Source organism: Mobula birostris, chromosome 6 (assembly GCF_030028105.1).
Source record: "Mobula birostris isolate sMobBir1 chromosome 6, sMobBir1.hap1, whole genome shotgun sequence".
In the NCBI taxonomy this organism is placed as follows: Eukaryota; Metazoa; Chordata; class Chondrichthyes; order Myliobatiformes; family Myliobatidae; genus Mobula; species Mobula birostris.
This window is the reverse complement of record NC_092375.1, coordinates 154443432-154464205: the sequence shown is the minus strand read 5'-3', so window position 1 is coordinate 154464205 and position 20774 is coordinate 154443432. Positions and strand designations below refer to the sequence as shown.

Below are 20774 nucleotides of genomic sequence, written 5' to 3'. Positions count from 1 at the left end.
TTCTGACTATCTCTAATCAATCCCCGTCTACCCAAAGTTCCAGTCCCTCAGAATACCTTCCAATAACTTTGCTACTACTGATGTCAAGCTCACTACCCTATAATTTCCTGGTTTATTCTTAAAACCTTTCTTAAACAACCGAACATTAGCTATCCTCCAATCCTCCAGTACCTCACCTATCACTAAGGATGATATAAATAAATCTGCTGGAGAACATCTTATCAGACCCATGACCTCACTTCTCTTGACTCTGTCTGTCTTCCCAAGTAAATACAAATGTAAAATATCAAGATCTCCCCCATCTCTTTTGCCTCCAGTCATGGATTACCACACTGATCTTCCAGAGGACCAATTTTGCCACTTGCAATCGTTTTATTCTTAACATATCTGTAGAAGCCCTTAGGATTCTCCTCCTTGTCTGTGAGAGCAACCTCATGCCTTATTTTAGGCCCCTGATTTCTTTAAGTGCTTTCTTGTGTTTCTTATACTTAATTACCTCATTTGCTTCTACCTGCCTATACCTGTTATGCACCTCCTTTTTTTCCTTAACTAGGGCCTCAGCATCTATTGAAAATCAAAGTTCCCTAAACCTGTTATCCTTTCCTTTTATTCTGACTGGCACATACAAGCTTTGTACTCCCAAAATTTCACTTTTGAAGGCCTCCCAGTTACCTAATACACCTTTGCCAGAAAACAGCCTCTTCCAGTCCACACTTGTCAGATCCTTTCTGATACCACCAAAATTGGCCTTCTCTCCAGTTTAGAATCTCAATCCAAGCACCAGACCAATCCTTTTCCATAATTACCATGAAAGTGGCATTATGATCACGAGATGTAAAGTGTCCCCATACACAAACTTCCATCACCAGCCCTGTCTCATTCCGTGACAGGAGATCAAGTATTGCCCACTCCCTCACTGGGACTTTTATTTACTGATTAAGGAAACTTTCTTGAACATATTTGACAAACTCTATCCCATCTAGTCCTTTTACAGTAAAAGAGTCCCAGTCAAAATCACTTCCTATCAGAACCTTATGTTTCTTGCAACAGTCAGTGATCTCTCTACAAATTTGTTCCTCTAAATCCCACAGACTGTTGGGTGGTCTATATAAGAGCCCCGTTAAAGAGGTCATACATTCCTTATTCCTCAGTTCCACCCATAAAGCCTCAATAGATTAATCTGAGCACTGCTGAGCACTGCTGTGACATTTTCTCTAATAATGCTACCCCTCCCTTTTAATCCCTCCCACTTTGTTGTGTATGAAACAACGGAAACCCAGAATATCGAGCCACATTCCTGCCTCTCCTGCAACCAAGTCTCACTAATGGTGACAATAATTCCATGTGTTGATTACGCCCTGAGCTCATCTTCCTTTTCTACAATACAATACTTCTTGCATTGAAATATATGCAACTCAGAACATTAGACGCACCATGCTTAACCTTTAGCTTCCTTTGTCTGGTGTTTTAACAATATCTGTCTCCACAACAACCACTATCTGTTCTAGCACTCTGTTCCCATCTCCTTTGCAATTCTAGCTTAAGCACTCCCTTATACCCGTGCAGTACTAGCAAGTCTTCCAGTTAGGATATTAGTCCCCCTCTAGTTTCAGTGCAAACAGTCCCTTCTGTACCAGTCCCGCCTTCCCTGGAACAGAGCCCAATGATCCAGAAATCTGAATCCCTTCCTCCTGCACCAAGCCCTTAGTCCCGTATTACACTGCGTAATCTTCATATTTCTGGCACATGGCATGAGATCACAACTCTGGTGGTTCTGTCCTTTAACTTCACACCTAACTCCCTTAACTCACTTGGTGCAACCTCATCCCTTTTCCTTTCTATGTCAATGGTATCTATAGGGACCACAATCTCTGGCTGCTCACTGTCCCACTTAAGAATGCTGACACCCAGAAGGAATCATATCATTCAGGAATCTCGTTCTCATCCACAGAACTTCGTTTAGATCCCCTAGGGATCCTCATATTCACAACTCGCCTCTTCTCACCCATTCCCTTCTGTGCCAGAGGCAGACTCACTGCCAAAGACCTGACTGCTATGATTTTCCTCTGCTATGCCATACCCACAACAGTTTCCAAAGTGGTATACATGCTGTTGAGGGGGATGGCCACAGAGGTACTCTGCACTGGCTGTTTAACCCTTTTTACCCTCCTGACTGTCATCCAGTTTCCAGTGTCCTGAATCTTAGGTGTAAGTATTTCCCTATAGATCCTGTCTATCACCCACTCATCCTCATGACAGTGGAGGTCTCCATCTTCCCACACCCCACAAGAGGAGCATTCACCTGTCCTGCTTGGCATCACTACTGCTCTAATTGTGCAATTATGAAGAAGGAAACAATAAATAAACCGAAAAAAAAATCTACCTACAGCTTTTCACCTTCTCTCACTCAAGTCCCTCCTTGCTGAAACCTCAAAGAGCTAAAGTCTCAAAATCCCCACTCTAACACTGTCCACTCCAACAAAGGCCACTGCGCTTGCCACCGCCTTATTTTAATTTGCACTTGCTAATGAATCCCAATCTCTGACTGGCCACTGCTGAAATGCCAAAACTCCTGCAAAGCACTGCTTTTTAATGCACAGTTGCCGACCTGAGTGAGGCACTCCTTCTCTCACTCCCAATCTCTGACTAGCCACTGTTCAAACACTGTTCTTAAACCACCGAATGACATTAGCCACCTTTCTGTCATCACCAGTGGCTAATGATCAAACAAGTTTCTCCACAAGAGCCTCTGTAATTTCCTCTCTAGCCTCCTACAGAGTCTGAGAATGTTCTCGCTCATGCCCTCAAAATTTATTCGTCTTAACTCACTGTAATGTTGCAAATACTTCCTCCCTGGTAATGTATGAATGTCTTCCAAAACATCTCCATATTTCCTTTATCTCTTGAGCAACCATGATTTTCACCTTAATAAACACCAAGGAAAAATATTCATTAAAAATTCCACCTATTTCCTGCAGCTCAAGTCAATAGACTCTGCTGATCCCCAAGGGTACCTATTTTGTCCCTAGTCACTCTCTTATTACTGCGCAAAAATCTTAGACACATATATACTGTATATCTAGGGTATCTCAGACTTTGCACAGTACTGTAATATGTTTTGTGTATTACACTGCATTGCTGTCACAAAGAAAAATCATGACATATGTGAGTGATGATAAACCTGATTCTGATATGGGTCTATCGTGGACTGAGCGTGAGAAAGGGGGCAGGGAGAGGGGAGAGATGGGGAAGCACCAGAGAGATGTTTTGTAATGATCAATAAAGCAATTGTTTGGAATCAAATCACCTTGTCTGGTGTCTCAGGGCTGGGCGCATCTGCACCTGCGCCACCCCCCCCCCCCCCCGGCACTCCTCTGCCACCTGTTCCACGCCACCCTCACCATTTCCAACATTGCTCCTGCCATATTTACAAACTCGCCCTCTGTTTCAAGTTAACAAAAGTCTGAGGCACCCCAGCCATATACATGTGCCCAAGACCTTTGTACAGTACTCTAAAATCTCTTGGGAATTTTTCTTAACTTTACATGCCATATTCATCTCATACCCTCTCTTTGCCCTCCTGCTCTTACTTTTTTTTTACAGTCATCAGGGATTCACTCAGTCCTAACCTCCGAAACAATTCTTTATCTTCAGCAGAGCCTCAATTTCACTGATCAGAATAGATTCCTTAATCTTGCCAGGTTTATCCTTTATCCTAACAGGAGCATAGTGCTCTTGGACACATGTCATCACGCTCATGGCAAGCCTTTCTAACACACTCTTAAAAGTCTCCCACTTGCCATTCATTCCTTCTAGTTTGAAAGTAAAGACAGAACAATTAAAAGGTATGTGGAGTCTGTAGTGAAAATTGTAGTTTTTAAATTGGATGAAACCTTTTAATAGCAAGCATTCAGCTCTTGGTGATAGGGTGAAGCTAGCCTGCTACTCACAGGCGCAGGTGCTTATTTTAACCACTGATGGGGAATTTTATGTACACTGAAAAACAAATAAAAAGCCTGCTGTCTGCATCTAAAGAACTAACAGGATTCAAAGACATGTACTTATTGCAACGACACTTCAATGCAACTTTCAAAACCAGGAAAAAGCACAGTAAGTTACTTTGTGTTAGATCATATAGATGTGATCTTACTTTTAAACACATTAATTGCAATTAATGAAGGAAATATTTGAACTTGTCACCATAGTTACTCAATGGATAGAAGAACATTAAGCAGCTACAGTATATCCACACAGATATTTTCTGAGCCTTGTTGACTCTTACTTTCTGTGGACCTGGTCTGCTCCCAGGATTCCTCATAGAATTATATCTTTTTCCTTCATTTTCTACATCAATAATTTCCTGTCTCACTAACATGAAAATGATATTTAGTGTGTCTCATTTCTACATTGATCTTTAGAAGATGCATTGAGGTTGAGTTCCTGTAGTTTAAATAACACAAACATATATCCAAACATAATTAACTATAAGCAGTCTCTATCATATGTTAGATATGGATGTTAAGTTTTCTTTCTTGGGGGAAAGACTGCAAAACTGAAATGTGTTTGTATATCATGATGATACTGGAATCTCATACAGAATTGGGACCAATTCAATTCAATAATGCTACAGTCTGATTATGTCTTTAATCAACGCCATTTCTGAGCCTTGGCTATGAATGGAAAAGAAGGGAATGTCAGCAATGAGCATTGAAAATCATATAAACAAGATGCTGCCTTCTGCCCCATCTACTGGTAAATTTTTCTGAGATCAGGCTATAAATGATGACAAACACAAGTCTGGTAAATGGAATTGAGATACAGGTAAACTATGATATAGGAACACATAGCTGAAAAGTCTAAGGGATCAAAGATGCTAGCTATTTTCAGCAAGGCAATCGTTCTTATGAAGATCATTTGTGAATTAAAGAAGACACCAAGGCTGTGGAGGATAGGTTTTGTTTGAGATAGTGGTCAATTTGTGGCAAGTTTACAAGTCTTGTGTAAGTATACAGATATAATTGCAGCTTAGCCAAGAATTATCATACTATGCAGTCTTATCAGTAGAGAGGCTCCAGTAGGAAATACCTAAAAAACTAGTTGAGCAAATTTGGGCATTTGTACATTTATTTATGTAACTAAAAATCAGCATCTGCTTATGTACGAGTAGAAGAAAATCTGTTTCATGCTCATGCCCACTGAAAGAGTCAGATTTTCAATTTGTTCCTTTCCCATAAGAAGATTGTGTATCACTGCTGCAAAATCACAATGAGGGTGAGAAAACAAAGTAATATTTTTATCACTCATGTTGCGGCCGATGAAATCTTTAGAAATGCTTCCTGAAGGTGTCATGGTCCAGTCTGTGATGTCCGTGTTCTGGTTCACAGTCCAGGCCATGGACTCTGGACTCTGGGTCTTCTGGTTGTCCCTTGTTTCAGTTGGGCTTAATCATAAGCACCTGATGCTCATCTTGGGGCTGGGATTATAAGTGGCCCTGGGTTCGAGTGTGGGTGCTAGTTTGTCTTGTCAGTATCCCGTCCTTGCCTCTGTGGGGTAAGTCAGGCCGTCTTTGCCGTTACCCTGAGGCTGGACTGTTCCCTTCCCTTCCCCTTCCTTCTGAAGCCTTGCCCTGCAACCTGTCAAGTTCTACCACTGGAGTGAGACTGGAGCCTTGCTGTGTCAAGATAAGGAACTGTCTATCGTTGAGTTGGAACTGCCTCTGTGTCCATGCCTTCGCTAGGTAGGTCTGGCCGTTTGCCGCTACCTAGTGTTGGAACCGTCTCATCGTGTTCAGCAGTCTGTGTAGAGCCCCGGCCCCAAGTCCTGTTCCCAAGGGGGGGTCCTGGCTCTGTGGTCCATGTTTGAGTCCCGGCCCTAAGTCTTGTTCCCAAGGAGGGGTCCTGGCTCTGTGTTCCATGTCCTCATGTTCTGTCTCTCAAGTTCAAGGCTCTGTGTTCCTGTGCTCCCCAAGACCAAGTTAAGGCTTCCGGCTTTGTGTTCCGAGGTTCCTGTCTCCCAAGACCATGTCATGTCTTTGCCTAGTTCTGGAGTCCGAACCCAAGCCTCATGTCCTTGCCTCGAGGAACCCAAGCCTCATCATGTCCTCGCCTCGAGGAACCCAAGCCATGTTCATGTCCTCGCCTAGTTTCGGGGTCTGAGACCAAGTCAAGACCCAGGTTCTGGGTCCTTGTTCAGTCTCCAGCTCAGAGTCCAAGCCCAGGCTCCTAGTTCCCAGTTCCTTGTCCTGGTCCTGCTTGCCTAGCCAATGTCCTAGCCTAAGTCTGTGTTCTTGTCCCCAGTCTCTAGTCCTGTCCTGTTTCTAGTACTTCAGTGTCTGTGTCTTGCATTTGGGTCCGCCACCAGCGCCTCCGTTATGACAGTACGAACCAGCCATACTTGGACCCAGCAATGCAAACACTGTTGTCTAACTCTCGTCATCCTGGGTTCCCTCCTGATTGAACTCCCCCCCCCCCACCCACTGACCCAGGTCGTCCTTAGCCTTGGACAGCCGGTTTGGTTGTGGGCAAGGCTCCAGACACAGGCTGCGGGCAAGGCTCCAGAAGGAAGGGGAAGGGAGGGGAAGGGAACAGTCCAGCCTCAGGGTAACGGCAAAGACAGCCTGGCTTACCCAACGGAGGCAAAAACAGGAAGGGACAGATCCAACCGCAGGGTAACGGCAAAGGCGGCCTGACTTACCCCACAGAGGCGAGAAAGGGATACTGACGAAACAAACCAGCAACCACACCCGAACCCAGAGCCATTTATATTCCCAGCCCCAAGACAAGCATCAGGTGCCTATGATTAAGACCAACTGAAACAAGGGACAGCCGGAAGACCCGGAGTCCGGAGTCCACGGACTGGACCGTGAACTGGAACGCGGACCTTACGGACCGGACTATGACAGAAGATGATTTCAGGAAATGTACGGCAGTGACATAATGTTCAAATTGTGGAATTCTTTGAAATTCATTGTTTTCCCACCATCCTCCTTGCATTTGAAAAGATGTTAATACACGTCTAGAAGCATTTCCTTACAACATTAATTTTCACACTGATTGGACTTAAAATGAAACTACATGTTCTACAAACAGAACCACAAATGAGACAATAGTGTATTAACTTGTTTAGTAACTGTAAAGTAATTATGCAATCCAAAATGAAAATAGTCATTATTATTTTCTCAAGCAGTAACCCAGACTTCTTAATGTGGCCATAATGATGCAGTTCATGTCTCTCAGAATCCAAACTGATGATCTTCCTGATTACTTATCTTCTAATGATTACAATTATGGGAATAACTAATCAGAAGCATGATCATTTGAAATCAGTATACTGATTATATGTTCCTTTCTTTACATTTTTATTTTATTTTCATGACCTCATAAACATTAATTTTCAATTAAAGATATATTAACCCAAAATTCAATCAGATAGCATTGCTTTATTCAGAGGTACTGTACACTATGAATGGAAGCAATCCTCACCCAGACTGTATCCAATTCCAAAGCGACTTGAACCATTCCATAAATTCAAGTCACAAATAGTCATGAATCACTTGTGTGAATGGCATGATCACCATATATCAAATAATATAATTCCCTAAACAAATCTCCTTAGAAGTGCTGCTTGGAAAATTGGGTTACATCACTCTCAGCACTCCTGCTGCAACTCTTATTCTAACCCCCACCTGTTAATATCCCCCAACATAATGCTTCCCCATTTTGTGATCATCGGCAGACATTGCCCATTACCAGATGGTAGTCCAAGCCCCAATCTATTTTACCCTCCCAGCCCTGATCAAATTTATGATCTCCAACACTCCTATAAGTCCTCTCCCATTCACTACTTCAGCTCCTCTACTAACCCAAGATTTTTCTATAAAAAAGAAAGCGTGCAAGGTTTTTTCAGCAGCTCCTTGGGTTTCATGCATAATTGAACTTTAACAGGTCTGGGACCAACAAAAAAAATCAAAGGCATGTGCACAGTATCTCTTTATCATTCAACAGTGTAAATAAATTACACTTGTATTGTTGACACAATCTATACATCAGCTCTGCATAGATAAATGTTATTGCATTTTTGGGCTATATTTATGTCTGTTTGCTGATTTAAGAAAAGTACATGTTCAAATAGTGCAGCAATATCAATTTAAAATGTGAATACATCATTCCTCTTTGTTTACAACCGATCACAATATCATTAAATTTGAAGTGGTTATGGAAAGGGACAAGGAACAAAAGTGAAGGCACTCAAATGAAGGAGGCTTATATTTCTGTGAATGATTGACAAGCCAAACAGTAAATGAGCAATAGGAAGCCTTCAAGATGATAGATCAGGTACCTAACAAAAACGTTCCTGGAGGAAGAAATGAAGGGCATTCAAAGCCACAGCTCTCTGAAGGAGTAAAATTAAACATTGAAAAGCAAAGCTCGTGACAAGTATGATATTCACATACGGTTGAGAACTTAAGGAAGTTTAACTGCCAAAATAAACTGTAAATAAAATGAGAAGCACATAAAGTCAAAGTAAAATTTATTATCGAAGTACGTATATGTTACATAACTACCTTGAGATTAATTTTCTTGCAGGCATTTACAGGAAAAATCGATATGATAGAATTTATGTATAAGTACACTCAAAATCTATACATAAACAGAATTTATTTTATGTCATTTTAGATTAGCAGACAACAACGAACACTACAAACCTTGTATAAACATTTCAGTAAGTGGGTGTGAGATAAAATGCATCAAAAGTAACACCAGGCTGGAAAACTAAAGTCGATCAAGTTTCTACATTTAAACACCGATCTTACTTAAGAAATCTGCATGGTAGAGGAGGACAGGTACTTTCAAAACTGTCACTGCTCATTACAAGCAACATCCATGTGAGAATGGGAAACACAGATTGCCAGAATATGCTTGAGCTCACCGCAAAAAGGAAAATGAAAGCAGTCAGGCTAGGAGTGGAATAGCACACCTGTCAATAAGCACTCTGCCATCACAACTAACTTTTGCACAAACCCATGAAAGGCATTATAACAGATGTGTGGGGAAATATTTCAGGATACCTGAAAAATGATCACTTAAGGCTTTGCTAACTTTCCTAACCTAGAATGTGCTCTCTCATCCATTTGATTTGAATTTTCAACAGCCACACCAGCTTGGGTGCTCCACAGGTGGACCACAATAAACAGCATGAAGAGCCTCTGAAACAGCAGCAAGCTGCTCCTCACTTAAAGTAATCTGTACAGGGAGAAAGGAGATCAGTCGAGGAGTGGAGCTCACCAGATGTTATATCTGCCTCACAGGTTGTACAAACATGGGATGGCCTTAAACACAAGAGATTTTGCAGATGCTGGAAATCTTGACAACACTCACAAAATGCTAGAAGATCTCAGCAAGTCAGGTGGCATCTGTGATGGGAAGTATACAGTTGACATTTAGGCAGGGACCTATCATCAGGATTAAATCTAGTTACCCTCTCACCTCTTCTCCTAACCTACCACTCCCTTTGGCCCCCTTCCTTCCCTTCTTCCATGAACACTGTCCTCTCTTATCAGATTATTTCTTCTTCAGCCTTTTAGCTCGCCCACCTATCACCTCCCAGCTTCTCAGTTCATCCCCCTCCTCCCTCACCTAGTCTCACTCATCAACTGCTAGTTTGTACTCCTTTCCTTCCCCGAACATTTTTATTCCAGCTTCTGCCCCCCCTTCCTTTCCAGTCCTGGTGAACGGTCTCAACCTGAAATGGCAATTCTTTATTCCCTTCCATAGGTATTGCCTGACTTGCCGAATTCCTCCAGCATTCAGTTTTGGCCAGCTTCAGCGTGCTACAGCAAGTGATAAGTGCAGCATACTAGAACATGACATTGGCACATTAGATGGGCACCTTGGCTGGCATAGACATGTTGGGCTTGTATCTGTGGCTCAGGGCAGGTCGTCATCAAGGTGTGACACTCAAGCCATCCCGAGATGACCCATGAGATTTCCATTACTTGCAAAAGATCCCACTCCATAAATATATAGATGTTAACATGTCCAATGCTCATGAAGCATTCCTTTTACAGCTGTTCACTTTCCCAAATCCTTTCACCCTTCCAAACTGAAATGTCAACTGGTTGTTTGGAGAAAAGTGATATACCTTAAAGCATGATCAGGAATACCAATGTGCAGACCAACTAATAAAAAAGTCAAACTATATGACAGCTGCAAGTCTTAAGTTTATAATCCATTGACATGCTGCTGCATCCTTGACAGATCTGGAGGCTTCTTAGTCTGCAAGTGTGATGGATGTCAAAACAGCAAGGCATGCTGCACTTGCGTAACAAAGTGCTTAAGCAGAGGTTAGACATACAGGGGACAAAAAGAAGAGGGCAGATCTTCAGACACGGAGGAAAACAGAAGGTGATGTAGGCAATGAAAGATAAGCAGGGCACATTGCAGTTTGGGATGTACTATTCAATGCATGCTTCACATAAGCTCCATCATCCAAATGCTTCTTTCTTCTCCCACTAAGAAAAACTAGACATGCAAACATTAACTTTGCCTCATCCACCCTATAACTTTCAGCCATGCTCTGCCTCTACAAAAAATTTGCAATGCAGGAACATGGTGTCAACAAATATCTTTGAGAGGCTAAAGTTAACAATTTGAAATTCCCATATGAAAATCCTTGTACAAGAACAGATCCTTACATTTCTTCCAGCCACTTCAGCAGAGGTAGAAGCTTATTGCTCCAATGTGATCTGAAGCACAAAAAGAACTTGAATGAATTCCTCTGAACTTTAGTTTCTGAAGGCCTGACCTGCAATATTCTGATTGTACTTGTGCATGTGCAGACTCGCATATTTGTTATAAATCACTGGAACTTCAGAAGGGCAGTATGTATTACATTCAAGATGCATTTATTGAGTGCAAATCCTCACTATCTGCACACATTTACTCATGTCACAAGGTACTTCCCATTAGCTGCACTCTCTTCAGATGAAGTGCCATTGCAAAAGCCTGAAACATTACGTGACTCACACTGAGAGAAATCGCTCTGATCATTCCAAACATCCACAATACATCTATAACACAAGAGCATGCCTGCTAGGAGGAGCTCAAAACCATACTTTCAGCAACCGTTCCCGCCTCTAACATCTGCCTTTGCTCATTTCTGATATACAAGGCACCAAACATTCAGAATGCGAAACACAAATAATCAAGTTGAAGTATATAAGCCGGAACAGGAAAAGCACATTTTGAAAAACACCTTCGAAATGAGTGATCTTCTCCTTTAAAGAGGAGCCACATTGTCCTGTTGAATGCCCTTTGAGCAAGGTGAATACCCTGAATGAGATTACAGACATAACTCCAAACTGTCCAGATGAGAATATTCAAGATTTCTGCACTTTATTCTATTTGATACATTTTCTGTTTTTTTTTGCATTGTGCTGACATCTCCAATTTCTATTAAATGTCATGCTTCAAATCTGCTGTTAAACAGTGAAGCTGAAACTGAGTTGTGTGTATTGCCATCATGCCCTGTCTGCTTGGCCAGGAAACCCGGAAACATGTTAATGCTTTAACTGAGAGAGGGAAAGCACTTACACTTATAAAATACCTTTGTTCTTTTTGGATTTTTCAAGAGCAGTCACTCTAGTAAAAGGAAGCGCAACAACTAATTTGCACACAAATAGTAAGGTGATAATGACCACATAATCTGTTTTTGTGATACTGAGCGAGAGGTAAATATTGGCCAGGAAAGCTCCTCTGCTCTTCTCCAAAATGGCAACATATTGTATGTCCACCTGCTACAGCAGACATGTTTTGGCTTAACGCAGCACTCATTTAGTAATGTACCAGATTGCCAACTTTCATGTTTGTGCGCAAGTTGCTGAAGTGGGACTTGAACACAACCTTCAGATTCAGAGGCAAGAGTGGCAAGAAATGATTCACTATTGATCAAAATAAAGCGGCTCTAAAAACACACCACAATTTTTAAAAAAAAATCAGGTCTACTGGCAATTTAATCCTGCACCCCACCACAACCGCACCCCATCTTCCCCTCAATATAGGCGGTGCCCCAGGAAACTAAAACATGATCTAAAAAGGTTAAAGTCAAAAGACAGAAAGCAACATTTTTGTGGGGGACATGGGTGAGGTAGGAAATGGATACCCAAATATCTGATTTTACAAACAATGTGAGCATGTCAAATGAAAGAGGTAAAAAAAACAGAATAGGAAACAAATAGTTAGAGGATATACTTAAACTGTTGGCAGTGCTTAAAAGTTGAAAAATCACCTGGTCCAGATGGAATGCATCCCAGGATTTTGAGGTAAGCAAGGGTAGATCTGGCCACAATTCTTCATTCCTACTTGGATGGACATGGGAGTGGTGCAAGAAGGCTGGAGGGTTGCAAATGTTACACTCCTGTTTAAGAAAGGGGAGAGGGATGAACTAGAGCTCAGTTTGCCTAATATTAGTGTTAGAGAAAAAATAATACCCATTTGGCTTAATTAATGGCAGTCAGTGTGGTTGTATTAAGTCAGGACCAAAATCCTGCCCATGTACATTGAAGTGGTAACGGGTAGGGTTGATGAGTGTTGTGCATATCCTTTCCAAAGGCAGTGATATTAAAACTGGTACCTATGGTACAAGAAACGCAATATTGATGTTAAGGATACTATCAGAACCAGCAATTCAAGTGCAAAAAGATTTGTTTGTTTGTTTTATCGACTACAAAAAAGCATTTGATAAAGTGAAGCACAATAAGTTATTTGAAATATTACAGGAAACTCTAGATCTAGATTCGAAAGACCTCCATCTAATCAGAAATCTGTACTGGGAACAAACTGCCGCTGTAAGAATAGATGGAGAAGTGAGTCAGTTTACGAAAATCAAGAGAGGCGTTAGACAAGGGTGTGTTTTCTCCCCGATTTATTTAATGTGTACAGTGAAGTATTACAAAAAATAAAAGACATCTTGGAAATCAAAGTTGGCAGTGAAACATCAATAATTTCAAATATGCAGATGACACTGTGTTAATTGCAAGTACAGAGGAAGAACTACAAAACTTAATTGATATAGTTGTTGAAGAAAGTGCAAAAATGGGTCAATCTATCAATTGCAAAAAGACAGAATGTACGGTGATATCCAAAAAGAAGGAGAATCCTATCTGCAGGCTGAGAATAAACAGTGAAGACATAAAACAAGTACAGAACTTTTGCTACTTAGGAAGCTGGGTGACATCAGATGGCAGGTGCAACATGGACATCAAAAGAAGAATAGGGATGGCGAAAGACACCTTTACGAGAATGAAGAGTATACTGATCAATGCTAAACTAGGCATGACAACCCGCCTCAGAGTACTGAAGTGCTACATTTATCCAGTTATATTATATGGCTCAGAATGTTGGACAATATCTAGTAACATGAGGAAATGAAGCAGCAGAGATGTGGTTCTTGAGGAGGATGCAAAATATATCATGGACGAAATGAATATCTAACAAGGATGTCATGGACAGAGCAAACACAAAAAGAAATTATGTATGAGATCATGAAAAGGCAACGTAACTTCATTGGACATGCGATTAGGAAAGAGGAGTTAGAATGCATGGTAATTATGGGAAAGATTGGAGGGAAGAAAGCAAAAGGAAGGCAAAGACAAATAATGATGGAGACAGCAGCCAGAGAACTGGAAATGAATACCAATGAATTGATCCACTTGACCCGAAACAGGAGTGTGTGGACCATGGCAGTCAAAGCTCAAACTGGGCACGGCACCTGATGATGATGATGATGATGATCAATGGGTAAAGAGGTAATGGTGCTACAGGTACTAAATTGGTTCAGAAACAGAAGACAAAGTAGTGGTTAACACCTTTGTTTCATTCTGGAGGGAAAACAAATTTCCCAAAGTCATTAGGCTCAACACACTTTTTGATTTATATTTATGATGTTAGGTTTGCCACAGACCTCAGCTGATTATAGTAGTGATCACATGTCCTGTGGCAGACTTGTAAAGTTGGAACAGTGAGCAATTAAGTAACAGATTTCAGGAAGACACATTTGGATGGTGAAATGGGCAGACATACAGTATGCAGATGAAATTTAATGCAGAGATGTGTGAAGTGATGCACATTTTAGACAAGAATGAGGAGTGGCTATATAACAAACTATTCAACTTTGAAGGTTTGAGAAATTGCATACATAAATATTAATGTGGTAGAACATTAATAAACTTGTTAAAATTAAACCATAATATATCTTTGGTTTTTCAGCATATATAAGGTGACTGAGTGACCGGAAAAGCCTTGGCTAGAGAATTGTGGTAAATTTCTGGATCACATTTTAAGACCGCAAAGTATGCAGAGGGCATTTACCAGAATTATATCAAAAATGAAGGACTGCAGTTGTACAAAAAACTAAAGAAATCAAAGACAGGATCACAACAACAAAAGAAAAATGAAGAAATAATTTGTATTTTCAAAAGGTAACCAAAGAATCCAAGGATTTAAGATAATCAACAGAAGCAGGTGGGGGTTGGAATTCTTCCAGTGCAATAAATTATCTGGAACACACAACTTAAGAGGGTAGGCAGCACATCCAATAGCACTTTACAAACAGGAAACTGTAGCATATACTTTGAAAGGAGAAAATGTAGAATTACGGAGAAATTGTACTAGTGGGACAATTTAGACAGTTCTTTCAATGAGCTGTCACAGACACAATGGGCCATTTGATTTTTTTTCGCCCCCAGCTTCGCAGGATTCCATGAGAGACTTACATGGTCAAGAAAAATCACAGGTAAAAGTAGATGAAAACAAAATGTGGATACTGAACACCAAGTGAACTTATCTTGTTATTCTTTGGTATTAAAATTCACTTTTCTCAGAAATAAAGGAATGATACATTACAAGACATTTAATTTGTTTTATTTGGTGATACAACACAGTGTGCTTATGTGTGGTGATTGAATTGTGTTCTTTTTCAAGGTGTACATGGCTACTCAAATCTTCCAGTCAGTAGCAATGCAATAATGTCATAATGTCAATTAATATCCCAATTTCAGGACATTACGAGTACTGCTCTGATCCCATAGTTTGAGGCAGTCACACTGGATCATAGAATTATTATGGAAAGAAGGAGAATGCTTATATTAGTTCTCTGAAAAAGTTACCAATTCATTCACTATTCTGGCTGCCTTGCATTTGCAGCTTTCGAGTTTTCAAATATTTATCCAAGGTCCCTTTGAAAGTTATTACTGGAATTTGCTTCCACCATCTCAAGAAGGAAGAGATAGTAAATAACTCAAGTGTACAAACTACCCTCATCTCCTTGTCCTTTATCCTAAAAATATTTAGGTTTTAGTCTCTCAATAAAACTGATTTTTTCATCTTTAAAGGGCTAAGCGATAATATTTGTGTTCCTGCCTCAATATTTCAAATGTTAAAAGGATACCAAATGAACTGAAGCAGGCCATGACTATTTCTTGTAGAGTGGATGAAAAAAGACATTCTACCAACATTCAATGCTGCACATGTGCAGCAAGTATGGGTCAGTGTTATTTGTGCTTTACAAATGCTTCACTGGTAAATAGAGCCAGTACACATACAGTTTCAGGACAATTAGCAGATTTGAGCCTTGTCCAATCATCAAGCCTTACCATGAATCTAAATAAGGGTACAATCCAGAGTGACAAGGCGGTGGAAAAGTGTCTGTGTGGGTAGGAGATCAGCAAGGGAATGTAGGCTAAAAGAGGTGGAAAACTATCATTTAGAACTGTTCTCAGGAACTGCAAAAAGTGGAGCTCAATACAAGACTGGTGGCAGACTTCAAAAGATGCATTATTCTGCAGCTTTCCCGTTTGCAAGTCATGAACTTCACAAATCACAAAATAAATGTGTTCGTATGCACTATAAATCATTTCATGCAACTACATTTGTGTTTCGGGGATTACATTTTGTTTCCTATTAGGCGAAGCATGAGGTTTGCTCCTGGATAGGACCTTATCACCTAATTTATTCAGCTATTTCACAACTGAGTTATTAACCTTTTTAAACACTTAATGATGACTGTGCTTCAACAGCTGCTTGGGAACTGTTAAAGGATTATTACAATTGCTTTTGCAATTTACTGATTTTACTGTTTCCACTAATGAAAGAAAGTTATAAGAAATTTACTAAGTATTCATTTTCACATGGCATTTATAGTACAGAAAGAGACAAGATGACTTAACTGGTCTTTGCTAGTTCCTGTATTGCAGACAAACCACCTAACTGTCTTTCCACACAACCTTTTAATCCTTTATCCATAATATACTTTGAGTTTCCTCATAAATGTTTTTTACCTTCATACAGTACCATGATTCACACTTAAACCACTCTTGGGACAAAGAAGTTTCTTTTCAATCCCTATTTAGTAATGATCTTGTTTCTAACCCTAGCTTTGATTTCACTTACAAAGTAAAACATTTTCACCATATCCACTACATCAAAAACTATGAATATTATTCATTACCATAAACTATTAGATTACAGTCTCATCTACACCTGAGAAAAAAATAATTGAATCATGCAAAACCTTCAAAATTATAAGCCCTTTCAGTAAGAAAGTATGATCAATGTCAGAAGTCAAGTAATTAAGCTTGTGCCATAACTGAAATGCTTATACAAAGGGTTGAGTCAATCTCCACTGACCTTGGAATGAACATGTTGAACAAAATTTGTTTGTGGATATTTTCTATCTGAACCTCTGTAATTGAGCTTAGAGATGCATTTCTCATTTCAAATGCACGTGGCTCTGCCCAGAAGCAGATGCTCAAAGTTCACATGAAAAACAAAGAGTTTCCCTAATATTTGAGCCTGCAGGATGCTAGAAGATTTTAAGTGTCCGAGGATGAGTGCAGATTGGTATCATTATGCTCCATACTTCAGTTAAATAGGAAACATTATGTATGCTCAAGTTCAGAGAGTGGTCAAACTGCTTATCTACAGTTATAACTAGGTTATGTATTATCATTCCTTCAGGGAGACAAATTGCTAAAAAGCCAGCAAAGGAACAATGGATCAAACAGCTTTCTTCTATGCTGAAGAGTTCTATGAATGCACACTCATATCATCATGGCAATGTTGCAAAGTAACTGTAAATAGAGCAGATATATTCCAACAAAAACAAAACAATACCAGTCAAATCTGAAACCATACCATTTACTATATTCAGCAAGAGCATTTTTATGTAGGATTTTGTTCACTTATTTAATGAAAGCAATTCACTGGAGAGTGACATGATTGGTGAAATCACTTCATCTCCACTAAAAAGCCACAGGTTAAAGCTCCAGTGTTATATGCTCTCTATCATCTGCACATCCTTCCTCCACTTCATTCTGGGTGCCTGACACCCAAGCACTGACAGGAAGGACAGCTAATCCCTACCTTTCCAGTCCATTCCTAGCCACACATTATACAGCACCATTGTTGCAGAGGAAAAACTGTCGTCTAAAATGATTGCGCCCGACAGCTAAAGGAAGCTGCCAAGAAACAAACAGGCTCCGTAGGAAAACAAAGAGAAGACTGTGTGGGAGGGAAAAACAACTTGAGATGCCTATATGGTATCTGCAGATGACATGGCAGCTTGTATAACCACAGTACTATGATTTGATTAAAAATACATTTGCAAAAGCCACTTACCTCCGTCTCCAGAACCTGATCCCATATCTGTAGAGAGACAAGATCTCATTAGAAGGAACAATAGCATAAAAAGTGATTTCTTTTTTGAAAAAAACTTGTCATCTTCTCAACACTGGCTGTGGTCTATTGCTAAAATCTACTGATGCAGTTTCTATCATGCCCAGAGGGACACTCAATCAGACTGATGAAAAAAAATGTACAAGTAGGGATATGGCACGAAGTAGCACGAACTTATTTTTATTCTGGCTGTAACGGTGATTAAGTGTCCAGCATAGGGTGAACGCCGATCTCATTTCCGTTCAATATGCCTTCAGTAATAGCTTTGAAATGTGATAAGGAGCAGTGCCTGTTGTCTGAGGCTCGCTTGGTTTATAAACGCTTGCACACAGACTCTCACCAGAGAGTCTTGATTTATTTTACGATGTGACAGACACGAGGTTAAAGGCGCTTTCACGCTCGCTCGCTCTCTTTCACACGCTCGCACATCCCTCTCAAACTGCAGAACGTGTTCATACCGTTCGAACAAGATCCTTCGCCGAGCAGCTTTATTTCGCTCTGCTGCTTGCAGGCAGCCTGCCGCAGGTAGCACTCATTCTGGTAGGTATTGCCGTTGGAACCGCACACTGGCAAATAGTCAGTGCTGCACTAAAAAGAAACGGAATCATCGTTAAGATCCGGCAGACATTCCAGACTTTCTGCAAGATCCCTCCACACTGTGCGTATCCTGAGCAACCACCGCCAGCAGCCTGACCCAGTTTGGGATCCACCAGCGCGAAGGAAATAGCCCGGACGGTGCGCGTCCCTTACCTTCAACTGGCAATCGCACGTTATCGTCTCCCCGATGCGCAAGCACTCCCCGCCGAACTGACAGGTATTGACGTCGCACAGAAACAAGTCGTGTCCTCTGTCTTCGAAACCTTCGAGGGAGTAAAACAGAGGGGCAGATAAAAGAGGGAACTTGGCGGCGACTGAGCTGCTCCCGTGTCCATAGCAAGCAGGTCAGATATTGCAAAAAAAAGCTGGGCACGTGGCGAGATCGGGGCCCCTACTCGATAACGGCCGCGTTACTTCGGCACCCTGACTCGGACAAGTGTTGCAAAAAGAAATCATAAAGCAACCTTGTAAAAAAAAAGCTCGCCCTGCCTCGCTCCATTTCAATCCGAATTCCCACGTTCGCCTTTTAAATGAAATTCCGCTATTGCACATCTGCTCTGCAGCGTGCCTCGTAATAGGACATATATTTAAAATATACACACATATACATTCTATATATAGATTACACGTCCTTGCATGCACGTACATGCACACGCACTTATACATATTTATAAGTAAATAAAATATAGAAAAATAGATTCATGGTTAGCAACTTGGAGAATGATATGAAGTTACAACTGAAATAAAAGGAGCTGTATTTTAGATGCGAGCTTGTCTCCTGCCAATGAAGATTGATGTCCTGAATCTTTTGTTGGTTAATCGCAAATCTAAACCTTCAGACAGAAATTGCAGGCAGCTGTGTGTGTGTGTGTGTGTGTGTGTGTGTGTGTGTGTGTGTGTATTGCGACACGGAAAAGCAAGGAGGAGAACAGGAGAGGAAGGGGCAAGAGGTGCGGAGGTGCATTCATTTTGCTATTGCAACCTGCAGGGGTAGCCCCGCCACCCCGCCCTCCAACCGAGTCTGGCTTCTCCACGGCACGGAGTCTGTCGGGGCGCTGAAGATCTGTTAAGAGAGTACATGCCCGCTAAGAGCTCAGGTACTTCCGAGGAAGATATCGAGGCAGAGTGTTCGTTTCTGCATCTTCTACAACTCCGGGATAACGGTCAGCAAACGGAGGAAGAGCATGCAAGCTGCGGCAGACATTTCCATCTCCGCCCCATCCCATCCTCAGAATAAATCAAATCGATTGAGCGCAAATGTTAAAATAAAAGCAAAAATTGTTGAAAACAGTTCAGGCAGCATTGATAGAGGAACACAATGCACTTTCCCGAATTCGAGCAGAAATCCACCCTCTGATTTTTAAAGTGCCCATCTTTGCAACGCTACACTTGGACCCATCACCGCCAACTTTTAGCACGAGTATCAGCATTCATTTGGAGCCGTAGAAGGGAAAACCTTCAGCGCCCCCCCCCCCCGGCAACCCAACCTCTCCCATTTTTCCATTCTCTCTGTTCTCATCAGATACCCCTCTATCGCAATTCGGACTCCTGCCTTACCGGAGCAGTTCCAGCCGGTGGGAGTCTGGCAGTCACTCAGAGAGGTAGGGTAGGCTGATAGATTAACAGGTAGGGTGCAGAGAGTCAGCGTCGCCAGCAGAAAGTCCAGAGGAAGAGCAAGTGTCCGGCCTCGCGGGTGGGACTCCACCATGACGACAGGCGGTGGATCGTGGACCTCGGCTCAATCCCAGGTTCTCCGACCCCACCATCTTACACAGGGCACATCACGCATCCTGCGCGCATCAACACCGCCACATGTGTCCTCCGTGAGCTCCCAAGTCTGGCCGGCGGCTGCAGCCCCTCTACCTCTCCCGCAGGCTCCTGCAGCCCTCTGTCTGACAGTGGGCTTGGGGCGGGTTGCTCGCCCTCTTGCACCGGCCGGGCTGGGCACTCCTGCAGCTCGCTCTCTCTCTCTGCTCTTCGCGTGCGCCGCACTGACTGGGCGGCTCGCTCGTCCTCTCGCGCTGGAGGGGCTGGGCGCTCCTGCAGCTCCCTCTCACGCGCCGACTCTGGGCTGGGGCGGCTCGCTCGCGCTGGCCGGGCTGAATGCCTCTCCCGCCGGTAGTGTAGCTGGGGCGGCTCGCTCGCCCTCTCGCGCAAGGGAAACTTGTTATTGATGAGGCGCCCAGTGCGCTCCGGCTTTTTCTGATACATCCCTAGGCTGCGATTGGAGCGGCAGGGGGTTCTGCTCCGTCACGTGGGCGGCAGAACCCGCCTCTGATTGGCCTAGCGCGATATTGGCGGCTGGGACGCAGACAAGTGACCAGGAGAAGCAGAGGTTGGGTTTGAGGGACCAGCATCAGCACCGAGTCGGAATGAGCGAGGCGAGGCGAGGTGAGGCTCGGCTCAGCTCAGCTCAGTTTAGCGCAGGGCTCGATCTCTGGATCCAAG

At 42.1% G+C, this 20774-nt stretch overlaps 1 protein-coding gene across 1 annotated transcript in view; it reads right to left on the bottom strand.

The window, feature by feature from the left end:
- The window catches only part of LOC140198620 (tomoregulin-2-like), a 103628-nt gene extending 83130 nt beyond the window's left edge, over positions 1 to 20498 (bottom strand). The window contains exons 1-4 of the mRNA XM_072259619.1: positions 19884 to 20498; positions 18480 to 18589; positions 18188 to 18317; positions 17673 to 17699 (exon numbers count right to left, since the gene is read on the bottom strand). Of these exons, the coding sequence (XP_072115720.1) occupies positions 17673 to 17699; positions 18188 to 18317; positions 18480 to 18589; positions 19884 to 20034 (418 nt within the window). The 5' untranslated portion in view covers positions 20035 to 20498. The remainder of the gene's footprint in view (positions 1 to 17672; positions 17700 to 18187; positions 18318 to 18479; positions 18590 to 19883) is intronic.
- Positions 20499 to 20774: the final 276 nt, after the last annotated feature.